At 38.9% G+C, this 25,673-nt stretch overlaps 1 protein-coding gene across 2 annotated transcripts; it reads left to right on the top strand.

Annotated features, from left to right (window-relative positions):
* The first annotated feature begins 219 nt into the window (after nt 1-219).
* chrna5 (cholinergic receptor, nicotinic, alpha 5) lies at nt 220-25,431 on the top strand. 2 transcript variants are annotated; one of them, XM_065265091.2, is made up of 9 exons: nt 220-339; nt 651-758; nt 15,895-16,046; nt 16,162-16,206; nt 16,551-16,660; nt 18,541-18,718; nt 18,829-19,161; nt 19,644-20,015; nt 23,619-25,431. In XM_065265091.2, the coding sequence occupies exons 2-9, from the start codon at nt 686-688 to the stop codon at nt 23,775-23,777; spliced, it is 1,422 nt and encodes a 473-aa protein (XP_065121163.1). In that variant the 5' UTR covers nt 220-339; nt 651-685; the 3' UTR covers nt 23,778-25,431. The 2 variants fall into 2 exon arrangements, with proteins under 2 accessions (XP_065121163.1, XP_065121164.1); XM_065265092.2 differs by lacking the exon at nt 16,551-16,660 and having other exon boundaries at nt 18,674-18,718.
* The last annotated feature ends 242 nt before the right edge of the window (nt 25,432-25,673 follow it).

The following is a 25,673-nucleotide window of genomic DNA, read 5'->3' as shown; positions in this document are numbered from 1 at the left end:
TTACCACTATACATAATGTACATACATTTTGTGATAGCCTTTGACACACAATTCAGACTTTATACTATGAAAGCTTGTGCATATGTGTATCTCATTGTTATGAGAACTGATGTGAGTTTTAAACTGGGAGGGGCAGCTCTTACAAGAATAATGGATAATCCATCATTGTGATTGGTTCTTTCTTCTGTGCGGGAAAATGCAAGGGGGTGGGTGAGGGCTTTTCTTCTGGAGCGAGACGGAGGGTGTGTGTGTGTATGTGTGTGTGTAAGCAGCCGCACACATGCTGTTTGGTATACAGCATCCAAATGGAAGATCCAGTCTCTTCACATCCATAATCAGGTAGGAACAAAAAATACGAGAGAGAGAGTGAGAGAGAGAAGATGAAAGCATACAGAGAAATGTGTGTATAAGTACAACAGACAGGTAGATAGATATGTGTTGTTCATTCACACGAGCATGATGTAGAACGTGGTGTTATTTTTACACAGCTGTGGCTTGCATGTAAATATATATGAAAGATGCAGTACCTGTATGAACATGTTCAATATCTTCAGTGCATATAGTGTATAGATCACATACGTGTAAGTATTCAGTAGCTCTAAATTTACTGGGGGATAATAAAGGGCATACTTGCTTATGGCTGCTTGCAGGTCTTCTTTGTGAGTGTGATTCTCTTGATGCTATCATGGTAACAGCTCACATCACTGTCAGATCTCTACTGCTGCTTGTCTTCTGTCCTGTCCACTGCTCTTCTATAGGTGAGCTTCTCTGACCTTTCTTTCTGACTGAATCTTACAGAAACTTGTCAGTAACATGTCCAGGTCTCACACAGCACAAGAAAAAGGCAAACGAGACGTGAACTGATTTAGCTTAAAGGAGCATTTCACCCGTGGAAACATTCATCTTTATTAAAAGTGGATCATATTTATAGTCGAAATGTAACATAAATTTAGAATTTGGTGCCTGTTTGACAGAGAAAAGGGGTGTTTGTAGTCTCACCCCCTCTGCAAAGATAGAGGACTTCCTTCTTGCAATGATGCAAAATGATGATTTTTACATCATTGAAAGAAGGAAGTGCAACACTGAAATCCATATTTCTCCCGTCACAGGGGAAACAGAGGGAATGATGCATGACCATTCAAAACATGACTGGGTTTCTAACTATACAAAGCTTAATGCAAATGGGTGAATTGTCCCTTTAAAGGCCAACGTTTGTTGTGGAAAGAGTCTTGGTGAATCTTATTTTCTTTCTTTCATAACATTTAAACAATTCTCATTTCTGTAAACAACAAATACTCATTCTCATCAAAGCAAAAAAAAAAAAATTAGTATATATTATTTAAATGGTAACACTTTACCATAAGGCTGTATTAGTAAATCCATTAACTAACATAAACAAACAATGAGCAATATAGTTTTCAGCATGTATTAATAAATGTTAATGTTAGTTCATGTCGATACACTTATTCATTTAAGTTCATGATGCATGTTAAAGGTCCCATATTTCAAGGATTTTTAGGGTTATATTTGAGATTATTATGTTCTTAAGAATATAGATTTGCAGTTTAAGTGCCAAAAACAATCTCTATATATTTTTACAGCTCCTCTTTCAGGAGCTCTTCTAAAAACAGGTAGTTTCGGCCTGTAATAAGTAATATTCATGAGGCCTGTTGTTTTATGAGTAAAAAACGCAGTTGAAATAACGTTACCCATGGAAGTACACTATGTGTTAGTTTCTGTAGACTACATGTTAGTTTAGTAAACCAACAGACACAGAGATTTTAACCTTACCACGTTTAACTCAATAAACAAACAGACATCAACTGTAACTGTGGCTGTAACTTAAGAAAACAAACAACGTCTTTTCCTACAGATATTCTATAAAAAACTTGTGATAGTTGTTACAACATGTAAGCATCCAGTTAGCAACACGTTAGCGTTGCATAATCCATCTGTTTCTCAAATGCGGAAGTAAGTGATGTGATGTATTTCCTTTCCGGTCCGAGACTTCCATTTCAATAGGTAAAAAGCAGTGTAGTGGGAGCAAGCATGCATAAAACATGATATTAACAGTTAATATTTACTACACCTGCCATGTATGAACCAGTGTGAGGATGAAATAAAGAAGTGTCTTGATATATGAAGATATATTCAATCATTTTGTGTTGTTGATCGGAGGTGACGGGTCTTCAATGCGCAAATATAAAAGCAGAGACATACTAGTATCTTTACAATGGGAAAGTCAGTTGAGTGTTTGTACAAGGAATTTACCAAGACTTCGTGTTTTTAACTTTTCTGGGTCTGGTTTAAAATGTCACAACTGTCCCTCTGGTGTGAGGGTTTTTTAAACAGCAGTTTAAACACAGTCAGCAGTATCATTCAACATCATGTTAGTTATTTAAATAAACAATAATAAATATATTAAACTACTCTATGTATTGAGTATTGTTTTCGTTTATGATTTATATTAATGTTTTTCAGAAGCCTGTGCAATGATTTACTTTCCTGACATCCATCAATTGAACAACATTATCTCACATGGTGTGCTATTCCTTAGGGGTTTGTTTGGCAAAAAGGGGGTGGGGCAGATCTTGGGGTGGAGACTGAAGGTGGTGACTGTTTTTTGGTGACATGGCAACTTTACGGAAGTACAAACAAACCATTTGAACTCTCAGCTACTGCAAGCAGGCTGTGTGAATTTGACTCTTAAATGACTGTTTTGAAACTTATATGGTATTAGACCTCAGTTATCATGAAAAAAGCCACAACATTTCAGATTTTACAATATGGGACCTTTAACCGTTACAACGCTTGATTTTATTAAAGTATTAGTAAATGCCAAAATAAACATGAACTAAGATTAATAAATGATGTAAAAGTATTGTTCGTTAAAATTTTATGTTAACTAAAGCATTAACTACTTGTTAACAAATACAAGCTTACTGTAAAGTGTTACCATTTAAATTTTAAAAATGTATACATTTCGATATAAACATAAAAATTCAGTATTGCAGATGAATTAAGGAAAAACTGCCTATTAGGATATTGCTTCAATTAGGTTTTACCTCTATTCACCAAACTCTAATACTACAATTGATAGTAATATAAATAAAATTATCTTCATATGGGCACATTATAGCATGTCTTCTAAAAGTGCTATTGTATGCTGTTTTAATAACCTTAAAGGTTGTGGTATAAAATTTCTTTAATAATCCTGACCCCAAACAGCATCACTAATTAAATGCTGGGTTATTTTCAGATCATGGTTGGGTAAAAGAAGGGACAAAAACAATATAATCCTATGGCTGGATTTGTCACATTTTTTTATAATAATTGCATTTCAGACATTACATTGGACCCTCCCCTGCATGGGTAGGCTACTGTAGGTCCTTATAGCCTCTTGCATGCATGCAATTTTATTTGTAATATTTTTTTTTTTTGCTGATATATGACCTGCTTTTGTAAGGGTCTCTCTTGCTGTCTCTCTCTCTCTCTTTGTGTCTCTCTCTCTTTCTTTATTGGATTACTCTATCTAGCAGGCCTCTTTTGTGATAATGGCTTTCTGTGACATAGAGAGGCAGATATGATCACACTATTGGATTCTCTTAGTTTACAATAAGAGAGTCAGTGGGGGCTGAAAAAGCATGTTTTTGTTTTTTTAGCAGATTATTTTGTGTTAAACAACTTACATATAAGAATAATACACTAATAACACTAACTGGAGCTGAATAAATCAGAGAGGTAATTCAAAGGAAAACCATCAGATTTACTGTACTGATGTACAATTTTCTTGACTAGTGAGGAGTTAAAAATTATAAAAATAAAGTTGAAATAACTTTAAACATTTGTAAGCTAATTTTATTCTTTTGTTTGTTGCTTCTTTCAGTTAAGCATATATTACAAAAACAATGTTCTGTTTAATTATAAATGATAACAGGTCAGATGTTCTAGTCTGGTCCAACCAGACTGTCGTAAATTCATTTAATTTGTACAGAGAGTCTGGCCACGGTCCATTGCAAAGCGTTACTTCCGTTAAGGAGGGTCCTCTGTTGAAGTTTTAAACTATTGGATCTGCCCAGAGTCACTCAGGATCTGCCATAGCCAATCGCTAACGTGTGGTCGTGACGCATATCATGCGCCGAAACCCTTCCGGAAACAACAAGTTCAAATAATCAGACCAAGAAAACGTAGAAAATATTGTTCTTGCTCCGGATTTAACTTCTGTATATTCGGCAGTTTTGCAACAACTGACCAAATAGCTTTTCTCACGTCTTTCTCCGCTGCCATTACTGAACTTCAACTCACACTGACGCACGACCTCAAAATCATCGTTCTTAGCCACCTCCTTCTGTTCGCTGATTGGACCTGCAGATTTTTGCAGGAGAAAACGAAACTCTACACAGCAGTCCCTGACGTAGTACTGAAGCGAAATGATAATTAAAGGTGCTCTAAGCGAATTGACTTGTTTTAGACCATAAAACATTTTTTGTTACATACAGGAAACATCTCCTCACTATCTGCTTGCTGCCTGTCCGCTGATCAAACTGTAAAAAAACGCGATCTCTGTAGACAGCCCCGGATTCACAAACGGCAATAACAACATAGTGGCCAAACCTACAAACAGAAACCATAACAATGTGTTTCAGCCAGTAAACGACAAGAAGGATTTGGGGGTAGGGGTTGGGTGCGTTCATGAAAGCACGGAAGGGAGGGGAGGAGTTAGCTACGCTCCGTCTGTTTGAAAACAATTCAAACGTCAACAAAAACTAATGTCTCGCAGATTCGCTTAGAACGCCTTTAAACGGAAGCAAGTAGGAGGGCGGAGCCAGGCTACAGATGTTCATGACTTAACGTCTAACATCTGATTCTACTACAAATGAAATACAGTAGAAGCTAAATGAATTTATTGTAATAAGTTAATTTTAAAACCACACAGTATATCTTTATTTGCTTTAAGATTTATAATATCTTTCAGTATGGCACAAATCAGATTGTGTCTGGAGTGGTTACACATGTTCCCCAACATTTATTATACTTAATTGTGGCAGTTGTCACAGTGTGACCTGATAAATAATTAATTAGTTAATTAGTCTTATATTGATTGAGAAGGAGCAGAACCACAGATATATTGATCCATATGCAAACAAGCTGAAACCGGATTACTGTCTGTGGTTGGCTCTGGACTGCTGACAAGTCACAGAACATCAGGCTTTATAAGTATGGTAACTGTCATTAGGGGCAAAATGTTATTAAAATCTAAATATTGTTGGACTTTAAGGCGTCCATTGCATGTTCATAATTTAGAGGAAAGGCACAAGATACAAATATCTAAGTTCAAATATTTATTGATCAGATATGAAAAAGTTTAACAGCGCGCTGGATCGTTTCAAGGCCACAAGCGGCAAGCAACGAATGCACAGCATTTGGGAAAACATTTATTTAAAGAGACGTCGTCGTTCTTCTTAAAGTCTCCACCCACAAAGGCTGCTTTTCCTCGTGAATCTGACTCCCTCACCACACCCAATTTTAGCCTGTAGGCAAAAATGGACACACATAGACAAAGAAAAAACAAACTGTTCTCCTCTCATCCCTGGGAGCCCTGCAGTTCCTCTCTAGTACTCCTCCACTTCACATATGGTTGACTTCACATAGCATGTTATAATGCTTTCTTAAAAACAAATCATTAATAAAACATTCATTTATAAAAAACATAAGCTGTAAGATGAAAGTGATTATTATGTAAAACATATTTCAATATCATGACATCATTTCATTATTCGCAAAATTGGTTATATGAATAAGGCACACATTAACTTCTTTAGATAGATAAACACATATTAAATCTTTTACTGCAATACTACTTCTAAGGAAACACTTTAATCATTATTAAAAACCATCTGTTAGGAAAGAAAACACACACACACACACACACACACACACACACACACACACACACACACACACACACACACACACACACACACACACACACACACACACAGAGAACAAGCACAGGAGATTCTGTTCTTCAAGGTTGAGCTGCCATGCCCCCATTAAGTTATTCTGTATGCAACCTTCATTTCATTGGTTAATACACATTTATCAAAGACAACATCTTATATTTATTACATCAATTATTCAATGATTAATACTGATTAAGTAAGAAATACATTGCATATTTTATCCTGTGAATATTAAAGCATTGGTTAATAACATGGATGCCTGTTTACTTTTCCCCCTCAGGCCTCTCTCTTATCTTAACAATTTCCAGACGTAAATTCTCGCCTCATCCTGTCTTACCTGGTTTCACCTGTGACAGGCATAAACTAAATCAATACAACTATTTTAAGTCTTACCAGTAATTTAATACGAGAAATTGAGAAATGCCAGTTGCCATAAATCTCAGATTTGGACACAAATGAGAAAAGTGTCCCCGGCTATGTTTTATAGCATCTGAGTCAAATCTTTCCTGTGAGTCTCGGTGAGGCTAAAATGATTGATTCTGTCCTATATTACATTTAACTTGTAGTGCCCATATAATTAAATGACAAAATCCTGTCTGATTTTTAGATAAGGAGAGCCTGTATCTACAGTAATAACCTGCATGTCACAACTAAAATATGTCAGATAGCCTACTACACAAAGGCATTATTATGCTTAAACAAATGAGAAAACCTTGTTTACCGTAAAACTTCAAATAATAGCCCGGGCTTTTATTTTCCCAAACCTATCATCACACCAGGCGTCTAAAAGAGACAGGCGTCTATAAGAGACAGGCTTTTAATTTAATTGTTCCAGCATGACAGCAGGAGGTTTCCACATATTACGTTTTATTTTTAATTTGAATGTGTTTAACAAATTAGTTCGTGTAATAACAACAGTCTTAAATTATTGGCAGTATAAATAAAGCAAACAAGGATATGTTTTTTAATTGGTTGTTGCGTGAAATCTTACCCAGATACAACAGTGCAATTTTCTGATTGGCTATTGTGTAGCCTCTTTCTCTTTTTTTTGTATTGGCTCGCTCGACTAGAACTCTAGGGAAGACGGGCTTGATAGAGAGAGAGAGCAGTGCGGCCAGATACATTTTGGGCGCTGCAGCATATTAAATATAATATATAGTGTTTCCGCGCGAGAAATACAATGTGTGGCGGGAGTGCATGCATGACAAAAGACTGAAAGCCCGGCTATTATCAGCGGCCTCAAAACACTACCGGCCCACCGGGAAAAGTCCCGACTCTCCCGATTTCCACTTCGCTACTGTCATCATCACCTCAATCCTGGCGACGAAGCTTGTTGTGTTGTCATAGTGATGAGTAACGGAACGACTGCGTCTGTCACGTGACATCTACCGGTAAGCAAAAAAAACTTTAGCGTGTTCAATCTGCACCATAGAACTGTCTTAAACAGACTATCTGACGGGTTTTAGAAGATTAAATACAACCCAAAACTAAAAAACAGACCAGGCCTTTATTTGAGACAGGCGTTTATTTACCCAAACCTGTCGTCACACCAGGCGTCTAAAAGAGACAGGCGTCTATTTGGGACTCGGCTATTATTTGAAGTTTTCCGGTATGTAGTAATATTATACTGTATATTCCACTGCATAAGGTTTTTATGAACATGCAGTTTCATAACAATTTGCTGTATTAGATTTTTATAGCAATATTCAGCAGTAATGATTTTACAGTACTTTATCGTATAGCAATGAGAAATCAGATGTTCAGATGCACTTAACTGCACATTGTTGTTTTAGGGTGGGGTTCAGTTTTCATCTTTAGGTTCCGATTCACAATTTTACATTTCCTTTGGTGTGTAAGTGTGTATTAGTACATGTTAACAATATGCAAAATGTACAAACCCTAAAGTAAACAATGATGCAAGTTATCGTGTCCAACGTAAATCTATTTTCTTGGACCACAACAAACACATGGATTGTAGGCAACAGTTTACTTCCTAGGATTGAAGACCGACATAATTCCTCCCGCTTGGACTCACAGCATGTAATTTAACTCCTGTTAGCATTGCATTGTGAGCGAATCTTTCAAACATGGTAAGGAGCGTCACATTTCATACTGACGTCAGAGGTATTCAGGCCAATCACAACGTACAGATAAGCTGGCCAATCAGGGACACAGAGCTTTCCAAATCGATGAGTTTTGTACAAAATTGATGTGTTTTAAGAATTCAGTATATCTGGAGCTACAAAAATGTAAGATGTGTGGAAAATAATGTGTTTTTAGAACCATAAACCACGCAAACACATTGTATTATACCAAATACACAAAGTAACGTTGTTTTTTTAGCAATGAAATAGGTGCACTTTAAAATAATCATGTTTTCATTTAACATATACTGTAGGCTTCATCACATTTTTGTCTGTTTAAGGAATAGTTTACCAAAATACTAAAATTATCTCAACATAAAATCAAGCTACAATGTAAAAAGAAATGCAGGATGAAGTTAAAATAAGTTGGTTATAAAGTCATATTTAATAAAACTTAATTTGTTGTAAAAAAATATGATATTTTTTACAGTGTATCCACCTGTTCCTTCATGTAAATGCGGGCGCCGCCATCTTTGAGCTTTCTTGTTTATTACTTCCGGTGAGCCGTTTTTACTGGCTGTTTAATGTTTATTATGAAATCCAAAAAGTCAGACATAATTTGTGCAGGTAGGGGTTGCCATAATAGCTAATACAAACGCAGTAAATCTCAACAAAACATTTGTTTTAACCCAATGCACAAGATCTTAATGTGTATGTGGCGCACATGCACTCATGATCTGTATTTACAAATCTATCCAGTAAAACATTTCATACTGTAGAAAACAACCTGTAAACAACAAATACAATAATTGTTTTAAAACAACTAATTATGCTGATAAAAATATGCTGATTTATTTATTCTGCTACTATATATTATTACAAAAATGCGATTACAGTACAGAATATATACGACATAACCTGCTTAGTTAATGTTTATAATAGTTCATAATGTGTTTGTGCGTACTTTTGTTATGTTTTAAATCAAAAAGCAAATACTTTAAAAAGTAAGCAAATAATTTCATAAGCTCATGTCTCCACCTGCGTAAGAAGCAATGTAATAATATTTTCATAAAACGAAAACAATACTCAATTCATGAAGTAGTTTATTTTGTTTATTAGGGTTTGTTCAAATAACTTACAATGTGTTGAATGAGAAAGATACTGCTGACTGTGTCGGACCGCGTGAAGCTTGACGTGTTGCCATAAACAAGTCCATTGAAAATTGCCGTTTAAGAAAGCTCACACCAGAGGGACAGTTGTGACATTTTAAACCATCCCCTGAAAAGTGAAAAACACAAAGCCTTGGTAAATTCCATGTAAAAACTCTCGACTGACTTTCCCATTGTAAAGATACTGGTATGTGCTTTTATAGTTGTGCATTGAAGACCCGTTACCTCTGATCAACAACACAAAATGATTGAATATATCTTCATATATCAAGCCACTTCTTAATTTCATCCTCACACTGGTTTATACATGGCAGATGTAGTAAATAATAATAATAATAATACATTTTATTTATAACGCCCTTTTCATTCCGAAGAATCTCAAAGGGCTACAAGGACAGCAACAATAATAATTACACAAAGATATGCAAGTAAAACCATAAAAACAATAAAATAAAATAAAATAAAATAATCAGCACAAATAAGCCTTTCTGAATAAAAAGGTCTTTAGTTCAGCCTTGAAAGTGGCCAAACTCTGTATTTCTCTCAACTCAGATGGGAGATGATTCCAAAGCCGTGGTGCAACTGAACAGAATGCTCGGTCCCCCATAGTACGAAGATTTGTCTTTGGGATCTGAAGAAGTAGGTGGCCTGATGATCTTAGAGTGCGGGGGGAGGGTTTCAAGGTGATGAGTTCTTGTAAATAAGGTGGTGCATGCCCAGTGATACATTTATATGTGAGCAGTAAAATTTTGTAGTCAATCCGGAATGAAACAGGTAGCCAGTGCAGTGAATGTAAGATGGGAGTGATATGATCATATTTTCGGACTCTCAAGAGGACTCTGGCAGCGCTATTTTGGATGTACTGTAGCTTCTGCATGTTTCTGGCGGAAATCCCAGTGAAGAGTCCATTACAATAATCCAACCTGGTGGAAATGAAGGCATGTACAAGTTTCTCTGCATCGGAAAGAGTTAGGAAAGGACGTAGTTTTGAGATATTTCGAAGATGGTGGAAGGAAGTTTTACAAAAATATTTAATGTGTTCGTTGAAGGTCAGCTGCGGGTCAAACCTAACCCCTAGGTTTGTAACTGAGGAGGAGAACGTGATGGTTTGGCCGTCCAAGGTGAACTGAGATACCAGAGAAGAGTGGATCTGATGCGGGGTGCCAATGAGTAATGCCTCAGTTTTCCCAGAATTTAGTTGGAGGAAGTTGCTTTCCATCCATGCCTTTATTTCCAGAAGACATGTGTCAAGTCGTGATAAGACTGTGGAGGGACTTTGGGCAGTTTTAATATAAAGTTGTAAGTCATCGGCGTAACAGTGGAATGACAGTCCATGTCTGCTGATGACAGAGCCAAGAGGGAGCAGGTAGAGAATAAATAGAATCGGTCCTAGAACCGACCCCTGCGGAACACCACATGTAACAGGGAGCTTCCTGGACTCATAGTCTCCCAGTATAACACGTTCAGTCCTACCATAAAGGTAGGATTTAAACCACTGCAGTGCTGTTCCTGTAAGTCCAACTGCATTTTGGAGACGATCCAGAAGGATGGCATGGTCAACTGTGTCGAATGCAGCTGTTAGGTCAAGTAGAATGAGCAATGAAGGTGATCCGGAATCAGCTGCCATAAGAAGGTCATTTGTCACCCTGAGCAGTGCTGTTTCGGTGCTGTGAGCCGAGCGAAAGCCTGATTGAAATATCTCATATAAGTTATTGTGTTCTAGATGGTTATGAAGCTGAGTGGCCACTTCCTTCTCTAGAACCTTTGACAGAAATGTAAGGTTGGAGATTGGCCTATAATTTCCCAAAACTTCTGGGTCTAGGGATGGTTTTTTAAGTATTGGACGGATGACAGCAGATTTAAGGGCCAGAGGGACAACGCCATTCTTGAGTGAGAGATTCATAAACTCTGTAATGATAGGGCTGACACTGGGAATGAGTGACTTGAGCAAAGCAGTCGGGATAGGATCCAAGGTGCTGGTGGACGGCTTCATTTTTTTAATGATTTCCTCAACATGGTTCTGTTGAACCTCAGTAAAGTGTGATAGAATTGTCAATCCACCGAACAGTGGGTTGAAAGACGGTGGAGACAATGAGGAGGAGCCAGATATTGAAGAACGAATGCTATTAACTTTAGATCTAAAATAATCAATGAAGCTGTTGCATCGCTCCACTGTGGTTTCAGTGGGTAAAGATGATTTTGGCTTCAGGAGATTGTTTACTGTAGAAAAAAGATGCTTAGAATTTCCAGTGTTCTTATTGATGAGGTTGGAGTAAAATATTGAGCGTGCATCCTTTAAGGACTTAAGATAAGCCTTTTGATGGTCGCGGAAAGCAAGATTATGCACAATTAGACCAGTCTGTTTACTGCGGCGTTCCAGGATACGTCCCTTAGTTTTCATTTGCCGCAGTTCCTGTGTAAACCATGGGGCAGAGCGTTCAAAGTTGACTTCCCGTGTCCGGACAGGGGCATGGAGGTCAAAAACACTACTCAGAGATGTATTGTAATGTTCCACTAGTCCTTCCACCGTTTCACTGACTGGGTAATTTATATGAGGTTGGAGATCTCCCATGATGGAAATTGGGTTTAGTTGTTTCCAGTTCCGAAAAGATATTTGGCGCTTGGGTCTGATGATGGGCAGTGAAAATGTAAGGGCCATAGAGATCAACTTGTGGTCGGATACACCCAGATCTTTTACCTCCAGGCTGTTCATATGGGCCGTATCAGTAATGACAAGATCTAAGATATGGCCCTTGGTGTGTGTAGGAACCGTCACATGTTGCTGAAGACCAAGACAATCAAGAAGACTCATGAACTCTGTTGCAAGTTGACAGGTGGGTTTGTCAATATGGATATTGAAATCACCAAGAATAACAATTCTGGTTGATATGGAACAGAGTGATGTGAGTAAATCATGTATTTCAGGGAGAAATGAGGAGTGTGGTTTGGGGGGACGGTATATAAGAAGCACTGTCATGGAGTATGGAGGTTTACATTTGAAGGCCATACATTCCATTGAGGTAAAATCAGGCAATGGCAGAGGAGAGAGTTTCAATTCATCCCGATGGATGACAACCAAACCACCCCCACGTCCAGATCTGCGTGCTTTTTCCATATAGACATAACCCTGGGGGCAGGCTTCATTTAGTGATGAGTGATCCCCTGTTTTGTGCCAAGTTTCCACTAGGCACATAAAGTCTAATCCTCTATCCAGAATATGATCATGGATAAGCAATGATTTATTTGTGAGAGATTGTGTGTTAAATAATTCCATAGTTGCAGTAGACAGAGCTGATGGTGAAAGTCTCTGTAAGCTCCGCAGTACGCTATGATCCACTCCACGTTTTGTATTTCTCCCACCGCTAGGAAACGGTGTAGGATTGCCATATAGTCCAAACTCGGCAGTGTTCTGATGACGTAGTTGGAGCGCGACACGCGCCGCTGAGGACCAGATGGAGGGGATTGTCGATCTAGCATGCAGGAGGTAAACAAAGTTTTTTCGAGCACTTCTGTGGCAGTACCGGGGTCGGCGCAGAAGTCCAAGCTGTCTTAAGGCTGTGGTGCAGGATGGAGCGATGTTCCGATTGAGACTCAGCAGTTGGGAAATTGTATATTTCAACATCACGCCGGACATTGATAGCGTAACAGCAAGGAGCAGCGGCAGCAGGTACGTTGGTAAAGCACCCCGCCAGAAAGTTGTTGCAGTATACCGAGGAAAACTTGCAAAAGGCATGAAATAGTCCTAAAGACAATTTCTTAAAATACACTTAAAATACGCTAAAATGCACTAAAATATCGGAGGTGGAGAAGCGGCGAACAGACAGCGCCAGCGTCCTCTCCTCTCCTCACTCCTCACTCCTCAAATATTAACTGTTTATATCATGTTTTATATGTGCTCCCACTACGCCCTTCTACAGGCTGACAATTAAAACGGACGTCTCGGACCGGAGAGGAAATATGTCACATCACTTACTTTCGTGTTCGAGAAACATGTGGATAGGCTAATCTTAAAAACGTATGCCCTTATGCAAGCTGTGATAAGTAGGGACATTGCCTGTATAATTACAATTGCCTATGCTGAAAAAACACAATTTAGTAGCTGATAGGATCTGTAATTACAGGATCATTCAGTTTATTTACTGGCATATGTGCTGCCTAAATTGGCATTTTTAACATGATCTTTTAAACAGTGATTAGTTTGCAAATAACTGGTGATAACGTGAAGCTGCAAAGATTTAGGCCCTATATTAAAAACCTACAGTACACTCTATATAGAAATCAAAGATTCCCTCCTGACATGAATGTCTTACATTTCACTTTAAAGAACATCCCTTCGACCAGCGATGCTAAGCCAATTTCACAGCCAGAGATGCATAAATCTCCACTGGTTACTCCATCTGCCAGTGCAGAAATGGAACATGTGTCCTGCAAATCATGTTGAGTTTTTCTTAGTGAGGTCCAGAGACGCAAATCTAATCACATAGGATGTCAGAATAATAAACAGCTTTGTAAGATCCAATCATACAAGGTCAAATGGGCTCCATAAGAGTTCATCAAGTAGACATTACATTAATTAAGAAATAATTTATAAGGCAGGTTTGAAAGGCAGTATTTCGTTGCCTGGTTACCATCTGGCTTGCATCATATAAGGACATTTTAAGCTAAATGATTGTACAATGAAAATATACTGTATATCTTAGATTTTTTTTTAGTATTTATCAAAATGTTTTATTGTTATTTTTTTAATACATCAATCACAAACATGGCCCGCCCAGTCACGTTGCAGCAACATTGACGCTGTGTGTCGCATGTCTCTTTCAAGGTTGCTAGGAGGCGTTTCTAATTCTTCTTGTCTTAGTAAACAAATGAGTAACCATCCACTGCAGTAACTGACGAAATGGATGACGTGAACTTTGCGTTTCACTCCCATTGGTAGTGGCTCCCTAAAATCGCCAAAATGGTGCTAACTCACCTTGAGTCTCAGGACACGTCCTATCTGGTTGCCAATAGTCTTGTCATTGGAAATCCATAGCTCTACATTCAAATGAATGGGATTGTCGCTGTGTGTTGCTTGTAATGTGAACAGAGCATTAGGAAGCAAGAAAATCACATGCTTTTATTCCTAAACACCATGAATTAAAGGTATAGCGGAAGATTTTCGTTTTCCGGGTGGATCACCACTGTTATTGGTCATCCCAGATGTCAATCATTCTGATTATATGTTGACGTATAACCGTCGTACGTGCTCGCCTCTACGTTCGCTTTCTGCACATGCGCACTTTCATGTGTATGTGTGTTGTGCTACGGTTTCAACTATTCATTGAAGGTCGCGTTCTCACTGTTTTTTTCAAAATGTCTGAGGGTCGCAAGAGAAAAAGTGGCTACGAATTGTATGACAAGAAGAGAAAGGACTATAAATAAAGAAACAAGACCAGATGTTTATGGGAGACTATTTCACACGCTGGCGTGAGCTAAAAGGACAGGTTGGGCTTCCCACGCGAAGTTTCTACTGGAAAGGTACATTTTGTCATGCTATTTGGAGAAATCCATTTAAAATCACTGCTAGTAAAAGTTGATGTAAGCTATGATTTGCGATGCTAGCCCTGGCACAAGTCACGAAGCACACAGACACGGTAAACATGCCGACAGAAACTTGTAAACAGAGCGAAGAGAAGAACTGAGCTCCTGCATGCTCTCTCTCTGTCTCGTGCACGCGTTTAACAGGCGTTCGCTCTCGGGAGCATTTTTTAAAAAATATCGAGGGGCGGTTCTTTTAAATAATTCGGGAAAATCTTCCGCTATACCTTTAAGTAATGAATAATTAATGAAGGGCTGTTGAATTATTCGAAAATAATGCACTCCCAAGGTCCAAAATGTGAATTTTTAAATAGTTCAAAGGATAGGGGCGATTCATATTTCATGTCTGAAACCGTGTGACAGCACCACTCTACTATCAAGCATGCTTGCCAAGAAGCTAAATTCAAAATAGTGTATTTTTAGCGTAAATTGCCCCTCAGAATAAAGCATTCAACAGCCCCATGGCATAAAAGAATAAGAGTGACACCATTCATTCTGTTGCTCAAAATCCTTTAAATGAGGCATGAGCATGGGCACTGAGGCCTAGTCCACACGGACACGTCGTGTAGAGAGTAAAACCGGGAGTTTTGCCTTGCGACGTCAGAGTGTGCGCCGTTATCCACTGTGTTTGACGTCAAGATTGTGCGCCGCTGACTGCTTTGTTGATGATTCTGTGCAATGGCGGACGTATCTTGCTAATAATAACTGTGCTAACAGGGCTTCTAACATGTTTACAGATAGATGCTCAGTTATCTCACTATATTGCGGAACACAATTTGGGTTATATCCCCGCCTGCTGGTGTGGCATGCTCTTGACAGTGCTTGATAGCGTGCTTTTGCTTTATCGTGTGGATGGATATTTAATTTAAACCGAGCATGTGTGGACGGGATTTTTTTTAGGGAAAACTCTGGTTATAAATATACCCGTGTCCGTGTGGACTAAGCCTGAGATTTTCACTTTGGGATCAATACACTCACAAACTGTTATCTGAAGTGTCACACTTTGTGTAGGTCTTTACAGTCATGAGCATTCTCTACTTACTATTAGTAATATTTTGATGTCCAGTCTTTTCCTGATTGAACCTACTTGTTTTGTTATAGGGCCACCTGCGCTGTCGTCCTATGCCAAGACAGAGGACAGACTTTTTAAAAAACTCTTCAGCAACTACCAGAAATGGGTAAGACCAGTGGAGGATCTGAACGGAACGGTACAGGTTAAATTTGGGCTGGCTATCTCCCAGTTGGTGGATGTGGTGAGCACCAGTGACCATATGGGTCTCTTGAGACCCTTTACCAAAATGAATGTAAGGTCAGTCGTAGCAAGACATGTTGATGCACATCAATAACATTTGTGGTTTCATTTGTTAGGATGAGAAGAACCAGCTGATGACCACCAATGTGTGGATTAAGCAGGTAAAGCAAAATATTATATTCTAATAATAACATTTATTATATGGCTCTCTGTAATACTCAGTCAGTAAAGAAATACACTGGTGACTGGTCAAATCTCACTAAATCCATGAATGTGCAGTGATTATTTACAATAAGGGATGACGCACAGCCACAAATAAATCCTCTCAGGTTAAAAATAAAATGTCATATATGTTATTATATATTAAATTGCATGTGTCACAGTATCGGGATGAGGTCAGAATTACAGTAAGCTTTTAGATCTAAGAATTCCAGACAGTCTTGTAGATAGATACATTTGAGTGGCACTCAGTTCAGCTGAGAAATATCTTTCTGTCTGAACTCAGGAGTGGACAGACATGAAGCTTAGGTGGAATCCGGACCATTACCTAGGAATCAAATCCATCAGAATTCCCTCAGACTCCATTTGGATTCCTGACATTGTGCTTTATGACAAGTATGTAATGCTTTTCAATCGCAGTTAAAGGAACAGTATGTAGGATTGTGGCCAAAACTGGTATTGCAATCACAAAACTTGTGGCTAAAACTGGTACTGCAATCACACAACTAGTGGTCAATACACAAAATGACAACATAAACATCAGTTGAGGGCTGCAACTCCACTTTTTAAATGACAATATCCTGGCCAGACCACTGTTGTCAGTGATATAAGTATTTGAAATTAAAATCATTTCTTAATGTCTAGTGATATATCAGGGCCATTTTATGATTAATTGATATAAATTTCTTACATACTGTTCCTTTAAATGAGGCAAAACTAAAAGCAACTGATATTAAAATTTCACAGAAGGCATCTTTAAACGTCCAAAATCTCTTATTCCATTGGATTTATTCATTTCTACACCCCCATTTACACCTGTTATTAATAATATACAGTGGCAGCCGGTGACTTTTTTTTGAGAGCGCTCAATGCAAAGTTCGTCACAACATGTATGTAGCCCATCATGTGTGTGGTTCCTTTTTTTAAAATATGTGTTCTGCGTATTGAGAGATCATGTGTGTTTCACGTACAATAGACGCTAAACCATTTAGCAAACTGTCTAAAGTGAATTATAAGAGTTTAAACAAATTATAATTTAGGGAGGGTATTAAAGATTTACAGTGGTTCGGACCTCAGTGACATCATAGCTGGTTACGACAATACACACAGTACCCCCAACTTAAAAGCTCTTACCCTGAGTGAGATTAAAATTCAAATGATATTTAGAAGCAACAATAAGAGTTTTTGTGTGCTTTATCTAGCCTGACGTTGTCATACGCAATTCTAGTCAGAATTTGAGTCTGATACCGCTCCATTGGGCTATGATTATGAGGCGTGTATCAACTGAAAAATGCCTCTGCACTCAATTGTATAGACCTATGACCAATCAGAGTAACGGAGTGTGTGACGTATGTTGAAATTACGTCTTTTGCAGCCTGACCAAACTGCTAGTTATTTCGCTACAATGACACTAACGTTGTGATTATACTAGTGAACGTACATTAATACCTATGTTTACAACATTTCATTTATATCACAACATTAAGTATTTACTAAGTCATACAGTAAGACTATCTCTTACCATTTGTACTTTAGGTGAAGTTCATCCAAGACGATACCCATTATGTTTGCTTGAAAAATATCAGAGCCTAGCATGTCGTTGTGTCTCGTTGTGCACGCCGAGTTGCATCGCCGTGATACCCTTTCCAGTTGCTTCTTTAACTTGGTCCTCCATAAGTACGACCAACATTTGCTAAATGACGGCAAAAACATCTTTTCGGTCAACAAATGCCTTGCTCGCGTTTCTCTGTTCCTCTTTTAAAATCAATGCCCTGTCGATATCTTTTAGAACAGACTCAATGTCAGAATCCACACATCTGAATTCTACAGCGGCAGCCATTTCGTTGTAAATAGATTCAACACATGCGCTCTTTGGTGACGTGGTTGATTACGTTAGTGTTGATCATCTGTCCATCATCGTATAAAGCCCACCCTGACAATTTGATTGGTCGACCAGCTTTGGGTCTCGCATAGTAGCTCCTCAACGGAGAAACTCCAGACCGATCTTCCCGTCCTCAAAATGTTGTGGGCGGGGCTAAGATCGGCTGGCACCCAGGCTATGCTTTATCAGCACCACATTAAAATCCGCGTCCCTCCAAATCCAAAGTAGTCACAGGAGTAAAGTTTAAGATGCCTGTTACTGTAAACCAGGTGTAAACCATGATTTGTCTTGTCTGACCAACCAAGATGGTTGTTAACACTAGATGTAAACAGGGAATATAAAATACAGATGTAGATCTGTATCTCAGCTTAATGACCATAATTGTAACTCGCAGTGCAGATGGTAATTTTGAGGCCACTGTGACAAAAGCAGTTGTGCGTTATGATGGAAGAATCTCCTGGACTCCTCCAGCCAACTACAAATCAGCCTGCACGATAGATGTGACCTTCTTTCCCTTTGATCTTCAGAACTGCTCCATGAAGTTTGGGTCCTGGACTTATGATGGTTCACAGGTACAGTAAGGCATTTTCACACATTAGAAACATGAAGCTCACTTGCTGTCTAAACATTACATATGTGTGTAGATATTTCTGCACTAATTGCGAGTATTATGATTTATAAGGTGGACATTCTTCTTGAGGATGTGCACGTTGACAAACGGGACTATTTCGACAATGGCGAGTGGGAAATTGTGAAGGCCACCGGCAGCCGACGCTTGAGAACCGATGGGACATTTTTCTACCCATCCATTACCTACTCCTTTATCATCCGACGACTTCCTCTCTTCTACACACTCTTCCTTATTATTCCCTGCATTGGCCTGTCTTTCTTGACAGTGTTGGTGTTTTATCTTCCATCCAACGGGGGAGAGAAAATCTCCCTCTGTACATCTGTCCTTGTCTCACTTACTGTCTTCTTGCTGGTGATAGAGGAAATCATCCCTTCTTCCTCAAAGGTGAGACTGTGTGAGTTAGGACTGCTTGTGATTTCAACATTAATTAAAAATGTAGAATAATTTAAACACATTTAAAATACATATTCTGAATCTTTAAACGTACCTTGTTAACTTGTCACAGAGCATGGTATTTTTAACCCTTGTCTTGTAACCAAATTCCATACAGATACTACTTTTCATGATCTAGTCGACTTCATATCAAGATTATCACCACGTCCTGCAGTTTTAACCAATGACTAGTTTTAACTTTTTAAATCATGACCTGTACTTGAATGTATAGGTGGTCACACACTATAAATGTATTCATCATAACTGTGATAAACAAAAGCTTTTAGGTATTGTGTAAACTGTTGTATGAAACAGTATTTGCTGTCCTCCAGGTTAAGTTTGGTTGGATTATAAGGGAATATATATATATATATATATATATATATATATATATTATAAAAACATTTCAACCATTTTCTCTTTTTTGTTCATAGGTGATTCCTCTCATTGGAGAGTATTTGGTCTTTACCATGATTTTTGTGACACTTTCCATAGTCATTACTGTCTTTGCTATCAACATCCACCATCGTTCCTCATCTACTCATCACAACATGGCACCCTGGGTCCGCCGGATCTTTTTGCACCACCTGCCTAAACTTCTCTGCATGCGCAGCCATGTGGACCGTTATGCCAGTGCTGTGGGGAGCCTAAGAGCAGAAAGCACTGAAAGAGAAGGACTGGGTTATGGAAAGGGTTTGGGCCATGAAACAACCCCTCTTCTTAATGCAGAACACAGTTTGCGGGCAGCCCTGGAATCTATACGTTACATTACTCTTCATGTTGTGAAGGAAAATGAAGTCAGAGAGGTAAAAATGATGTTTCCAAGGGAACACATAATATGGAAATGTATAGCTTACATGCACTGTAAATTACAAAAGCATATGTCACATGTAATAGTAGAGAAAGAGAAAAAGTAGACTGGAGTGCAGTGGAAAGGAGTGGAGTATTGTGTAGTAGTGTGGAGGGGAGTGGAATTAAGTAGAAAGGAATGAAACAGAGTGGAGTGAAATGTAATGGAGTAGAGCAGAGTGGAGTGAAGTGGAAGTAAATAGTGGAGTGAAGTGGAGTATAGTAGAGAGGGTGGAATGGAGTAGAGGGTAGTGAAATGTAATAGATATGAGTGGGGTAAAGTAGAGTGGAGTAGAGAGGAATAGAGTAGAGAGGGTGGAATGGAATAGAGTGTAGTGAAATATAATAGAGAGGAGTGGAGTAAAGTGAAATGCAGAAAGTAAAGTAAAGAGGAGTGGAATGGAATTGAGTAGAGTAGAAATTAGTGGAATATAACAGAGTGGAACATAATAGAGTGAAGAGGAACATAGCAGAGTGGAGTGGAACATAAGAGAGTGGAGTGGAACATAGCAGAATGGAGTGGAACATAACAGAGTGGAGAGTAACAGAGTGGAGTAGATTTACACTGTAGATCACTGATTGGTCTGAGAGAATCATCACTATCAGCATCATGCTAAACGCAAGATTAGCTTTACCTTCTCGCTTGCGCTGTGTCGAGCAAACCTGTTGTCATCGATGTGTTGTTGTTAGTTCCCAAACTCTCTTTTAGCTGTGAAAATCACCCACAGGCTAAGAACCCCAATGCCAATGTTTTCCTTGCAGTTTGTGGTGGCACATCCACTAAGCACATGTCCATGTATGCATGGCATTTTTGCAACTTATTAAATGAGGCTCAGCAGAGAGCATTGACTGATGCCATGGGTGTTTGTACAGAAATTGTCATGTGAGACAGAGGTAGTGATAAATGCAATGTGCAAACATCTATTTGTGGTGGTCAATTTTGACTTTGTGGCGGACTGACAAATAAATGTATGTATGGGAAACAGTGCATTCCAACGATGGCTCGCCCCGGCTTTTTGAATGATTTCACAGCAGTAGGCTGCACAGCCTATAATTCCTCCCAATTTTAAGTCGCACTAAACTCGATGGAAAAGCTAACCAAGCCAGAGTAAGGTGAGCTGACCTGACCTGTGGGGTACTATGCAATGGGAAAGCACCATACTAGAGTGGAGTAGAGCAGAGTGGAACATAACAGAGTGAAGCGGAGCGGAGCAGAGTGGAATATAATAGGGTGGAGTGGAATATAATAGAGTGGAGTGGAACATAATAGGGTGTAGTGGAGTAGAGTGTAATTTAATAAATTGTGGAATATAATAGACAGGAGGGGAACAGAGTGGAGTGGAGTTGAGAGGAATATAGTAGAGAGGAGTGGAATGGAATATAACAGAGTGGAGTGGAATAAAGTATAGTAAAGTGGAATACAATATAGTGGGGTTGAATATACTACAGTGGAGTGGAGTGGCATAAACTAGAATGAAGTAGAGCAGATTGGAGTGGAATATAATAGAGTGGGTGGAATACAGTAGAGTTGATTGGAGTAGAGTAGATAGGGTGGAATGGAATAGAATGTAGAGTGTAGTGGAATATAGAGAGGAGTGGAGTAAAGTGGAGTGCAGTAGAGAGGAGTGGAATGGAATTGGATAGACTAGAAATTAGTGAAATATAATAGAGTGGAACATAATAGAGTGAAGTGGAACATAGCAGAGTGGAGTCTGTTCTTTCTGCCTCTTGGTTGCGTGCACAAGCAGTGATGACGTCGCAGAGAAATCCATGTATTGTATTCCACTCCTCTCTACTCCACTCATTTCCACTCTGCTCTACAATACTCTGCAGTGTCTGTAAGTCAAGATGCCAAAAAGTAGTTGTGTGGTTAATTGTACCAACAGAGCCAGTGCTGGGTGCTGATGTTTAACATACTAGTAGATGTGGCTATTACGTTACTAACCTATCATGATAATTCATACATGTATCACAGTTACACTGCAAATGAAAGACAAAAAAACTGATCCGACTTAAATCAAGTTTTATTTATATACAAACAATAAAGAAAGCTTCAATACTTAAGGTTGTTGCAGTAGCAGACCAGCTCACCAATCTGGCTTTCTGCCCCCAGGATGCACCCTGTAATGTTTGTAAACAGGAAACCTGTGTATAGAGTGGAGTGGAATACAAAAGAGTAGAGGGGAATGGAGTAGAGTAGAGAGGAATAGAATATTATAGAGTAGTGTGGAATACAATAGAGTGAAGTAGAGGAGAGGAGAGTAGAGGGATACAGTGGAGTGGAGCAGAGTGGAGGAATACACTGGAGTAGAGTGGAGTGGAGCAGAGTGGAGTAGAGCAGAGCTGAGTGAAGTGGAGTAGAGCAGAGTGGAGTTGAGTAGACTGGAATGGAGTAGACTGGAATGGAATATTATAGAGCGGGGTGGAATACAATGGAGTGGAGTAGAGTACAGCAGATTGGAGTGGAATATAATAAAGTGGAGTAGAGGAGAGGAGAGTAGAGTAGAGGGATACAGTGGAGTGGAGCAGAGTGGAGGAATACACTGGAGTAGAGTAGAGTGGAGTGGAGCAGAGTGAAGTTAAGGGAAGTAGAGCAGAGCAGAGTGAAGTGGAGTAGAGCAGAGTGGAGTGGACTGGAATGGAGTAGAGTAGAGAGGAATGGAATATTATAGAGCGGGGTGGAATACAATGGAGTGGAGTAGAGTACAGCAGATTGGAGTGGAATATAATAGAGTGGAGTAGAGGAGAGGAGAGTAGACTTATACAGTGGAGTACAGTGGAAAGGAGTGGAGTAGAGTGGAGAAGAGTGGAATACAATAGAGTGAAGTGAAGTAGAGCAAAGTGGTGTGGAACATAACACAGTGGAGAGTGTGGAATGGAGTAGAGTAAACAGAAGTGGAACACAATAGAGTGGAATGGAGTAGAGCAGAGAGGAGTGGAATATAATAGAGTGGAGTGGAATGCAGTTATTATGTGGAATATTATCTATTCATATATGTAATTACTGTATGTATTCATCCTTATATTGAATCAAATTAGAGTACTGTAGTTTTAACACAATCTCATGGTAATTCTTAACTATTTAACAAGGTGGCTAATTTGCATGAATTAGTAAAATCTAAAAATAAACTTTTATTAAAAATCACCACCGTGAAAAAAAACACATCTTTTTCTGAGATATTAGGCTAGATTGGGTGGGAGTAGAAAATTCTGCAAGTGATTTACTGACAAGGCGCATGTTAAATAACAGAAGGCACTAAAAATATAATTTCCATAACGACCAACACAATCTACCAAGAACAGCACAAAATAGTGCAGGGTTTAAGAAATGCTTTTTAATGTTTTACATAATGGCACAAAAACCAGTAAACTAAGACACAAACCGTAGTAAAATCTTGACAGTAGTTTTTAATGTCAAATGGTTGTTAATAAATCTGGCCCCAGGTTGGTTATTTATGTTGCATGGCCAATTAAAACACTATTTACATGACAAGCTTAACTGTGATTATCGTGACGTGATTACAATATAGTCCTAATAAAATCTATGTGTCTTTCTTTAGGTTGTGCAAGACTGGAAGTTTGTGGCCCAAGTTCTGGACCGTGTTTTCCTGTGGGCATTCCTCCTGGTTTCTGTGCTTGGTTCTGCTCTGCTTTTCATTCCAGTTATCTATAAATGGGCCAACATTATTGTCCCCAACTATGTTGGAAGTACTAGTTAAAACACATAAATGTATACAATTTATGATATTTTAGGATTTTTAATAGGGTAAATGAGTAAAAATTTTGGATTTTGACGTTATCCGATATGCCAATAATCTTCAACTCAATGTACTGTAATGCACACTTTATGTATCAATTAATTATACACACATTTTTATTAAAGTAGGCCATTGAAATGCTCTTCCGCCAAGAGTGAGTAATTGCTTCATTGTGTTTTTGTTTTGTTTCATTACCATTATTATCACAGACAACAGCAGGTAGGTTACTGTCATTTTTATGCACGGATACGATATACTGATACAAGATCACCAACTTTTTATTCACTTAAAACCAGAGCTGCCAACTCTCACGCTTTCATCATGTGACACACTGTTTTGGCTGTTTTCACACACACTTACGCCACACATCCAATTATTTAAAAAAAAAAACCTGATCTTGAGCCAGATTCGTTCGTTCCTTTTCAAACTCCTCGGCGGTACTAGATAGTGCTGATGGGGTCTGTAGCTGGCTGCACCCCAAGGTTAGCGACAGAAGAAAAGATACCCTGCGAAAGGCAAATGAGAGAAGTCTGATGGTGAGAATTCACGCAATGTGATTGTCACAGGGTGACTATATAGGGCGGAACTAAAGTGGAGAAGATTGGTTCCGCCCGGAGACGGTTTTCACCCCGGACTAAAATTTTCAAACTCCTTGACTTCCTGGTCTCCCTGACAACACAGATTGTATATTGACGAGCAACAGGTGTGGCAAGTTAATGTGGCAGGTTGTGATTAGAAGAGGTAATGAAGATGGGCAATATAAATAGACCTGTGAAACACACAAAAAAAATCTGCCTCTAGGAGAAGCGGAGGGCGCCACGGGTTCAAGAAGGACAGTCCAGAGTCCTGTCCCCTCTGCCTGGAGGCTAGAAGGAACCCCTGTTTTTAAATCCCCTTCCCTAAATACCATTAACTAATTTAAATAAAGCTTATTTTAATTTTACTTGTACCTTGTGTGTCTGGTCATTGGGGTGGCTTTGGGAACCTCCTCGAGGTGGAAACTAGGAAGGGGCGTGACTCAACAGCATCTGGGTCCGCTCCGACCTGTGACATGATCTACTAATGTTTGCACGTGTGATATTACCAACATGATCTCACAAAGTTCCGTGGGATAGTCACGGAATTTTGTGCTCATTTTTCCGTGGCATTCTCACGGATCTCCGCATTTTTCCGTGGCCCTGCTACGGACTGTCTTTTTCCGTGGCATTCTCACGGATTGGTTACTCAACTGCTTTTTCCTATTTTCAAACCATTTTCGCTTCGGTTTAGGGTTAGATTTGGTGTTTGCATTAGTATGTCACTTTAACTATTGGTTTATATAATTTTTTCTGATTTATTCTTTTATATTTTCTAAACTTTAAACAATTGTCGCCTGGCGTTGGGGTTAGAGTTGGGTTTGGGTAGGGATGTCATTTCATGTAAATCTAACCCTAAACCGAAGCGAAAATGGTAAGAAAATAGGACAAAACAGTTGAGTAACCAATCCGTGAGAATGCCACGGAAAAAGACAGTCCGTAGCAGGGCCACGGAAAAATGCGGAGATCCGTGAGAATGCCACGGAAAAATGAGCACAAAATTCCGTGACTATGCCACGGAAATTCGTGAGATCAGGTTGGATATTACTGGTATTTGAGCCATTATTCAATGACAAAAAAGCATGTTATTTTGAGCTTAAAATGGGCTGCAATTGTTACTGATAAGGGATAGATCAGAAAGCGCTTGGTACAAGGCAAAGGATTTTTAACATGTACAGGTAACAGTTTATTTGGAATGTCTGAGGACCATATTATTCAAAAATATTGTTTGCCAAGCCATGTTATTTTTTATTTGCTGGAGGAAATAAAAGAGGAGTCACTA

The sequence above is a fragment of the Paramisgurnus dabryanus genome, chromosome 9 (genome assembly GCF_030506205.2).
Source record: "Paramisgurnus dabryanus chromosome 9, PD_genome_1.1, whole genome shotgun sequence".
NCBI lineage: Eukaryota > Metazoa > Chordata > Actinopteri > Cypriniformes > Cobitidae > Paramisgurnus > Paramisgurnus dabryanus.
The sequence above is the reverse complement of the archived record's forward strand: the minus strand, read 5'-3'. Positions and strand labels throughout refer to the sequence as shown.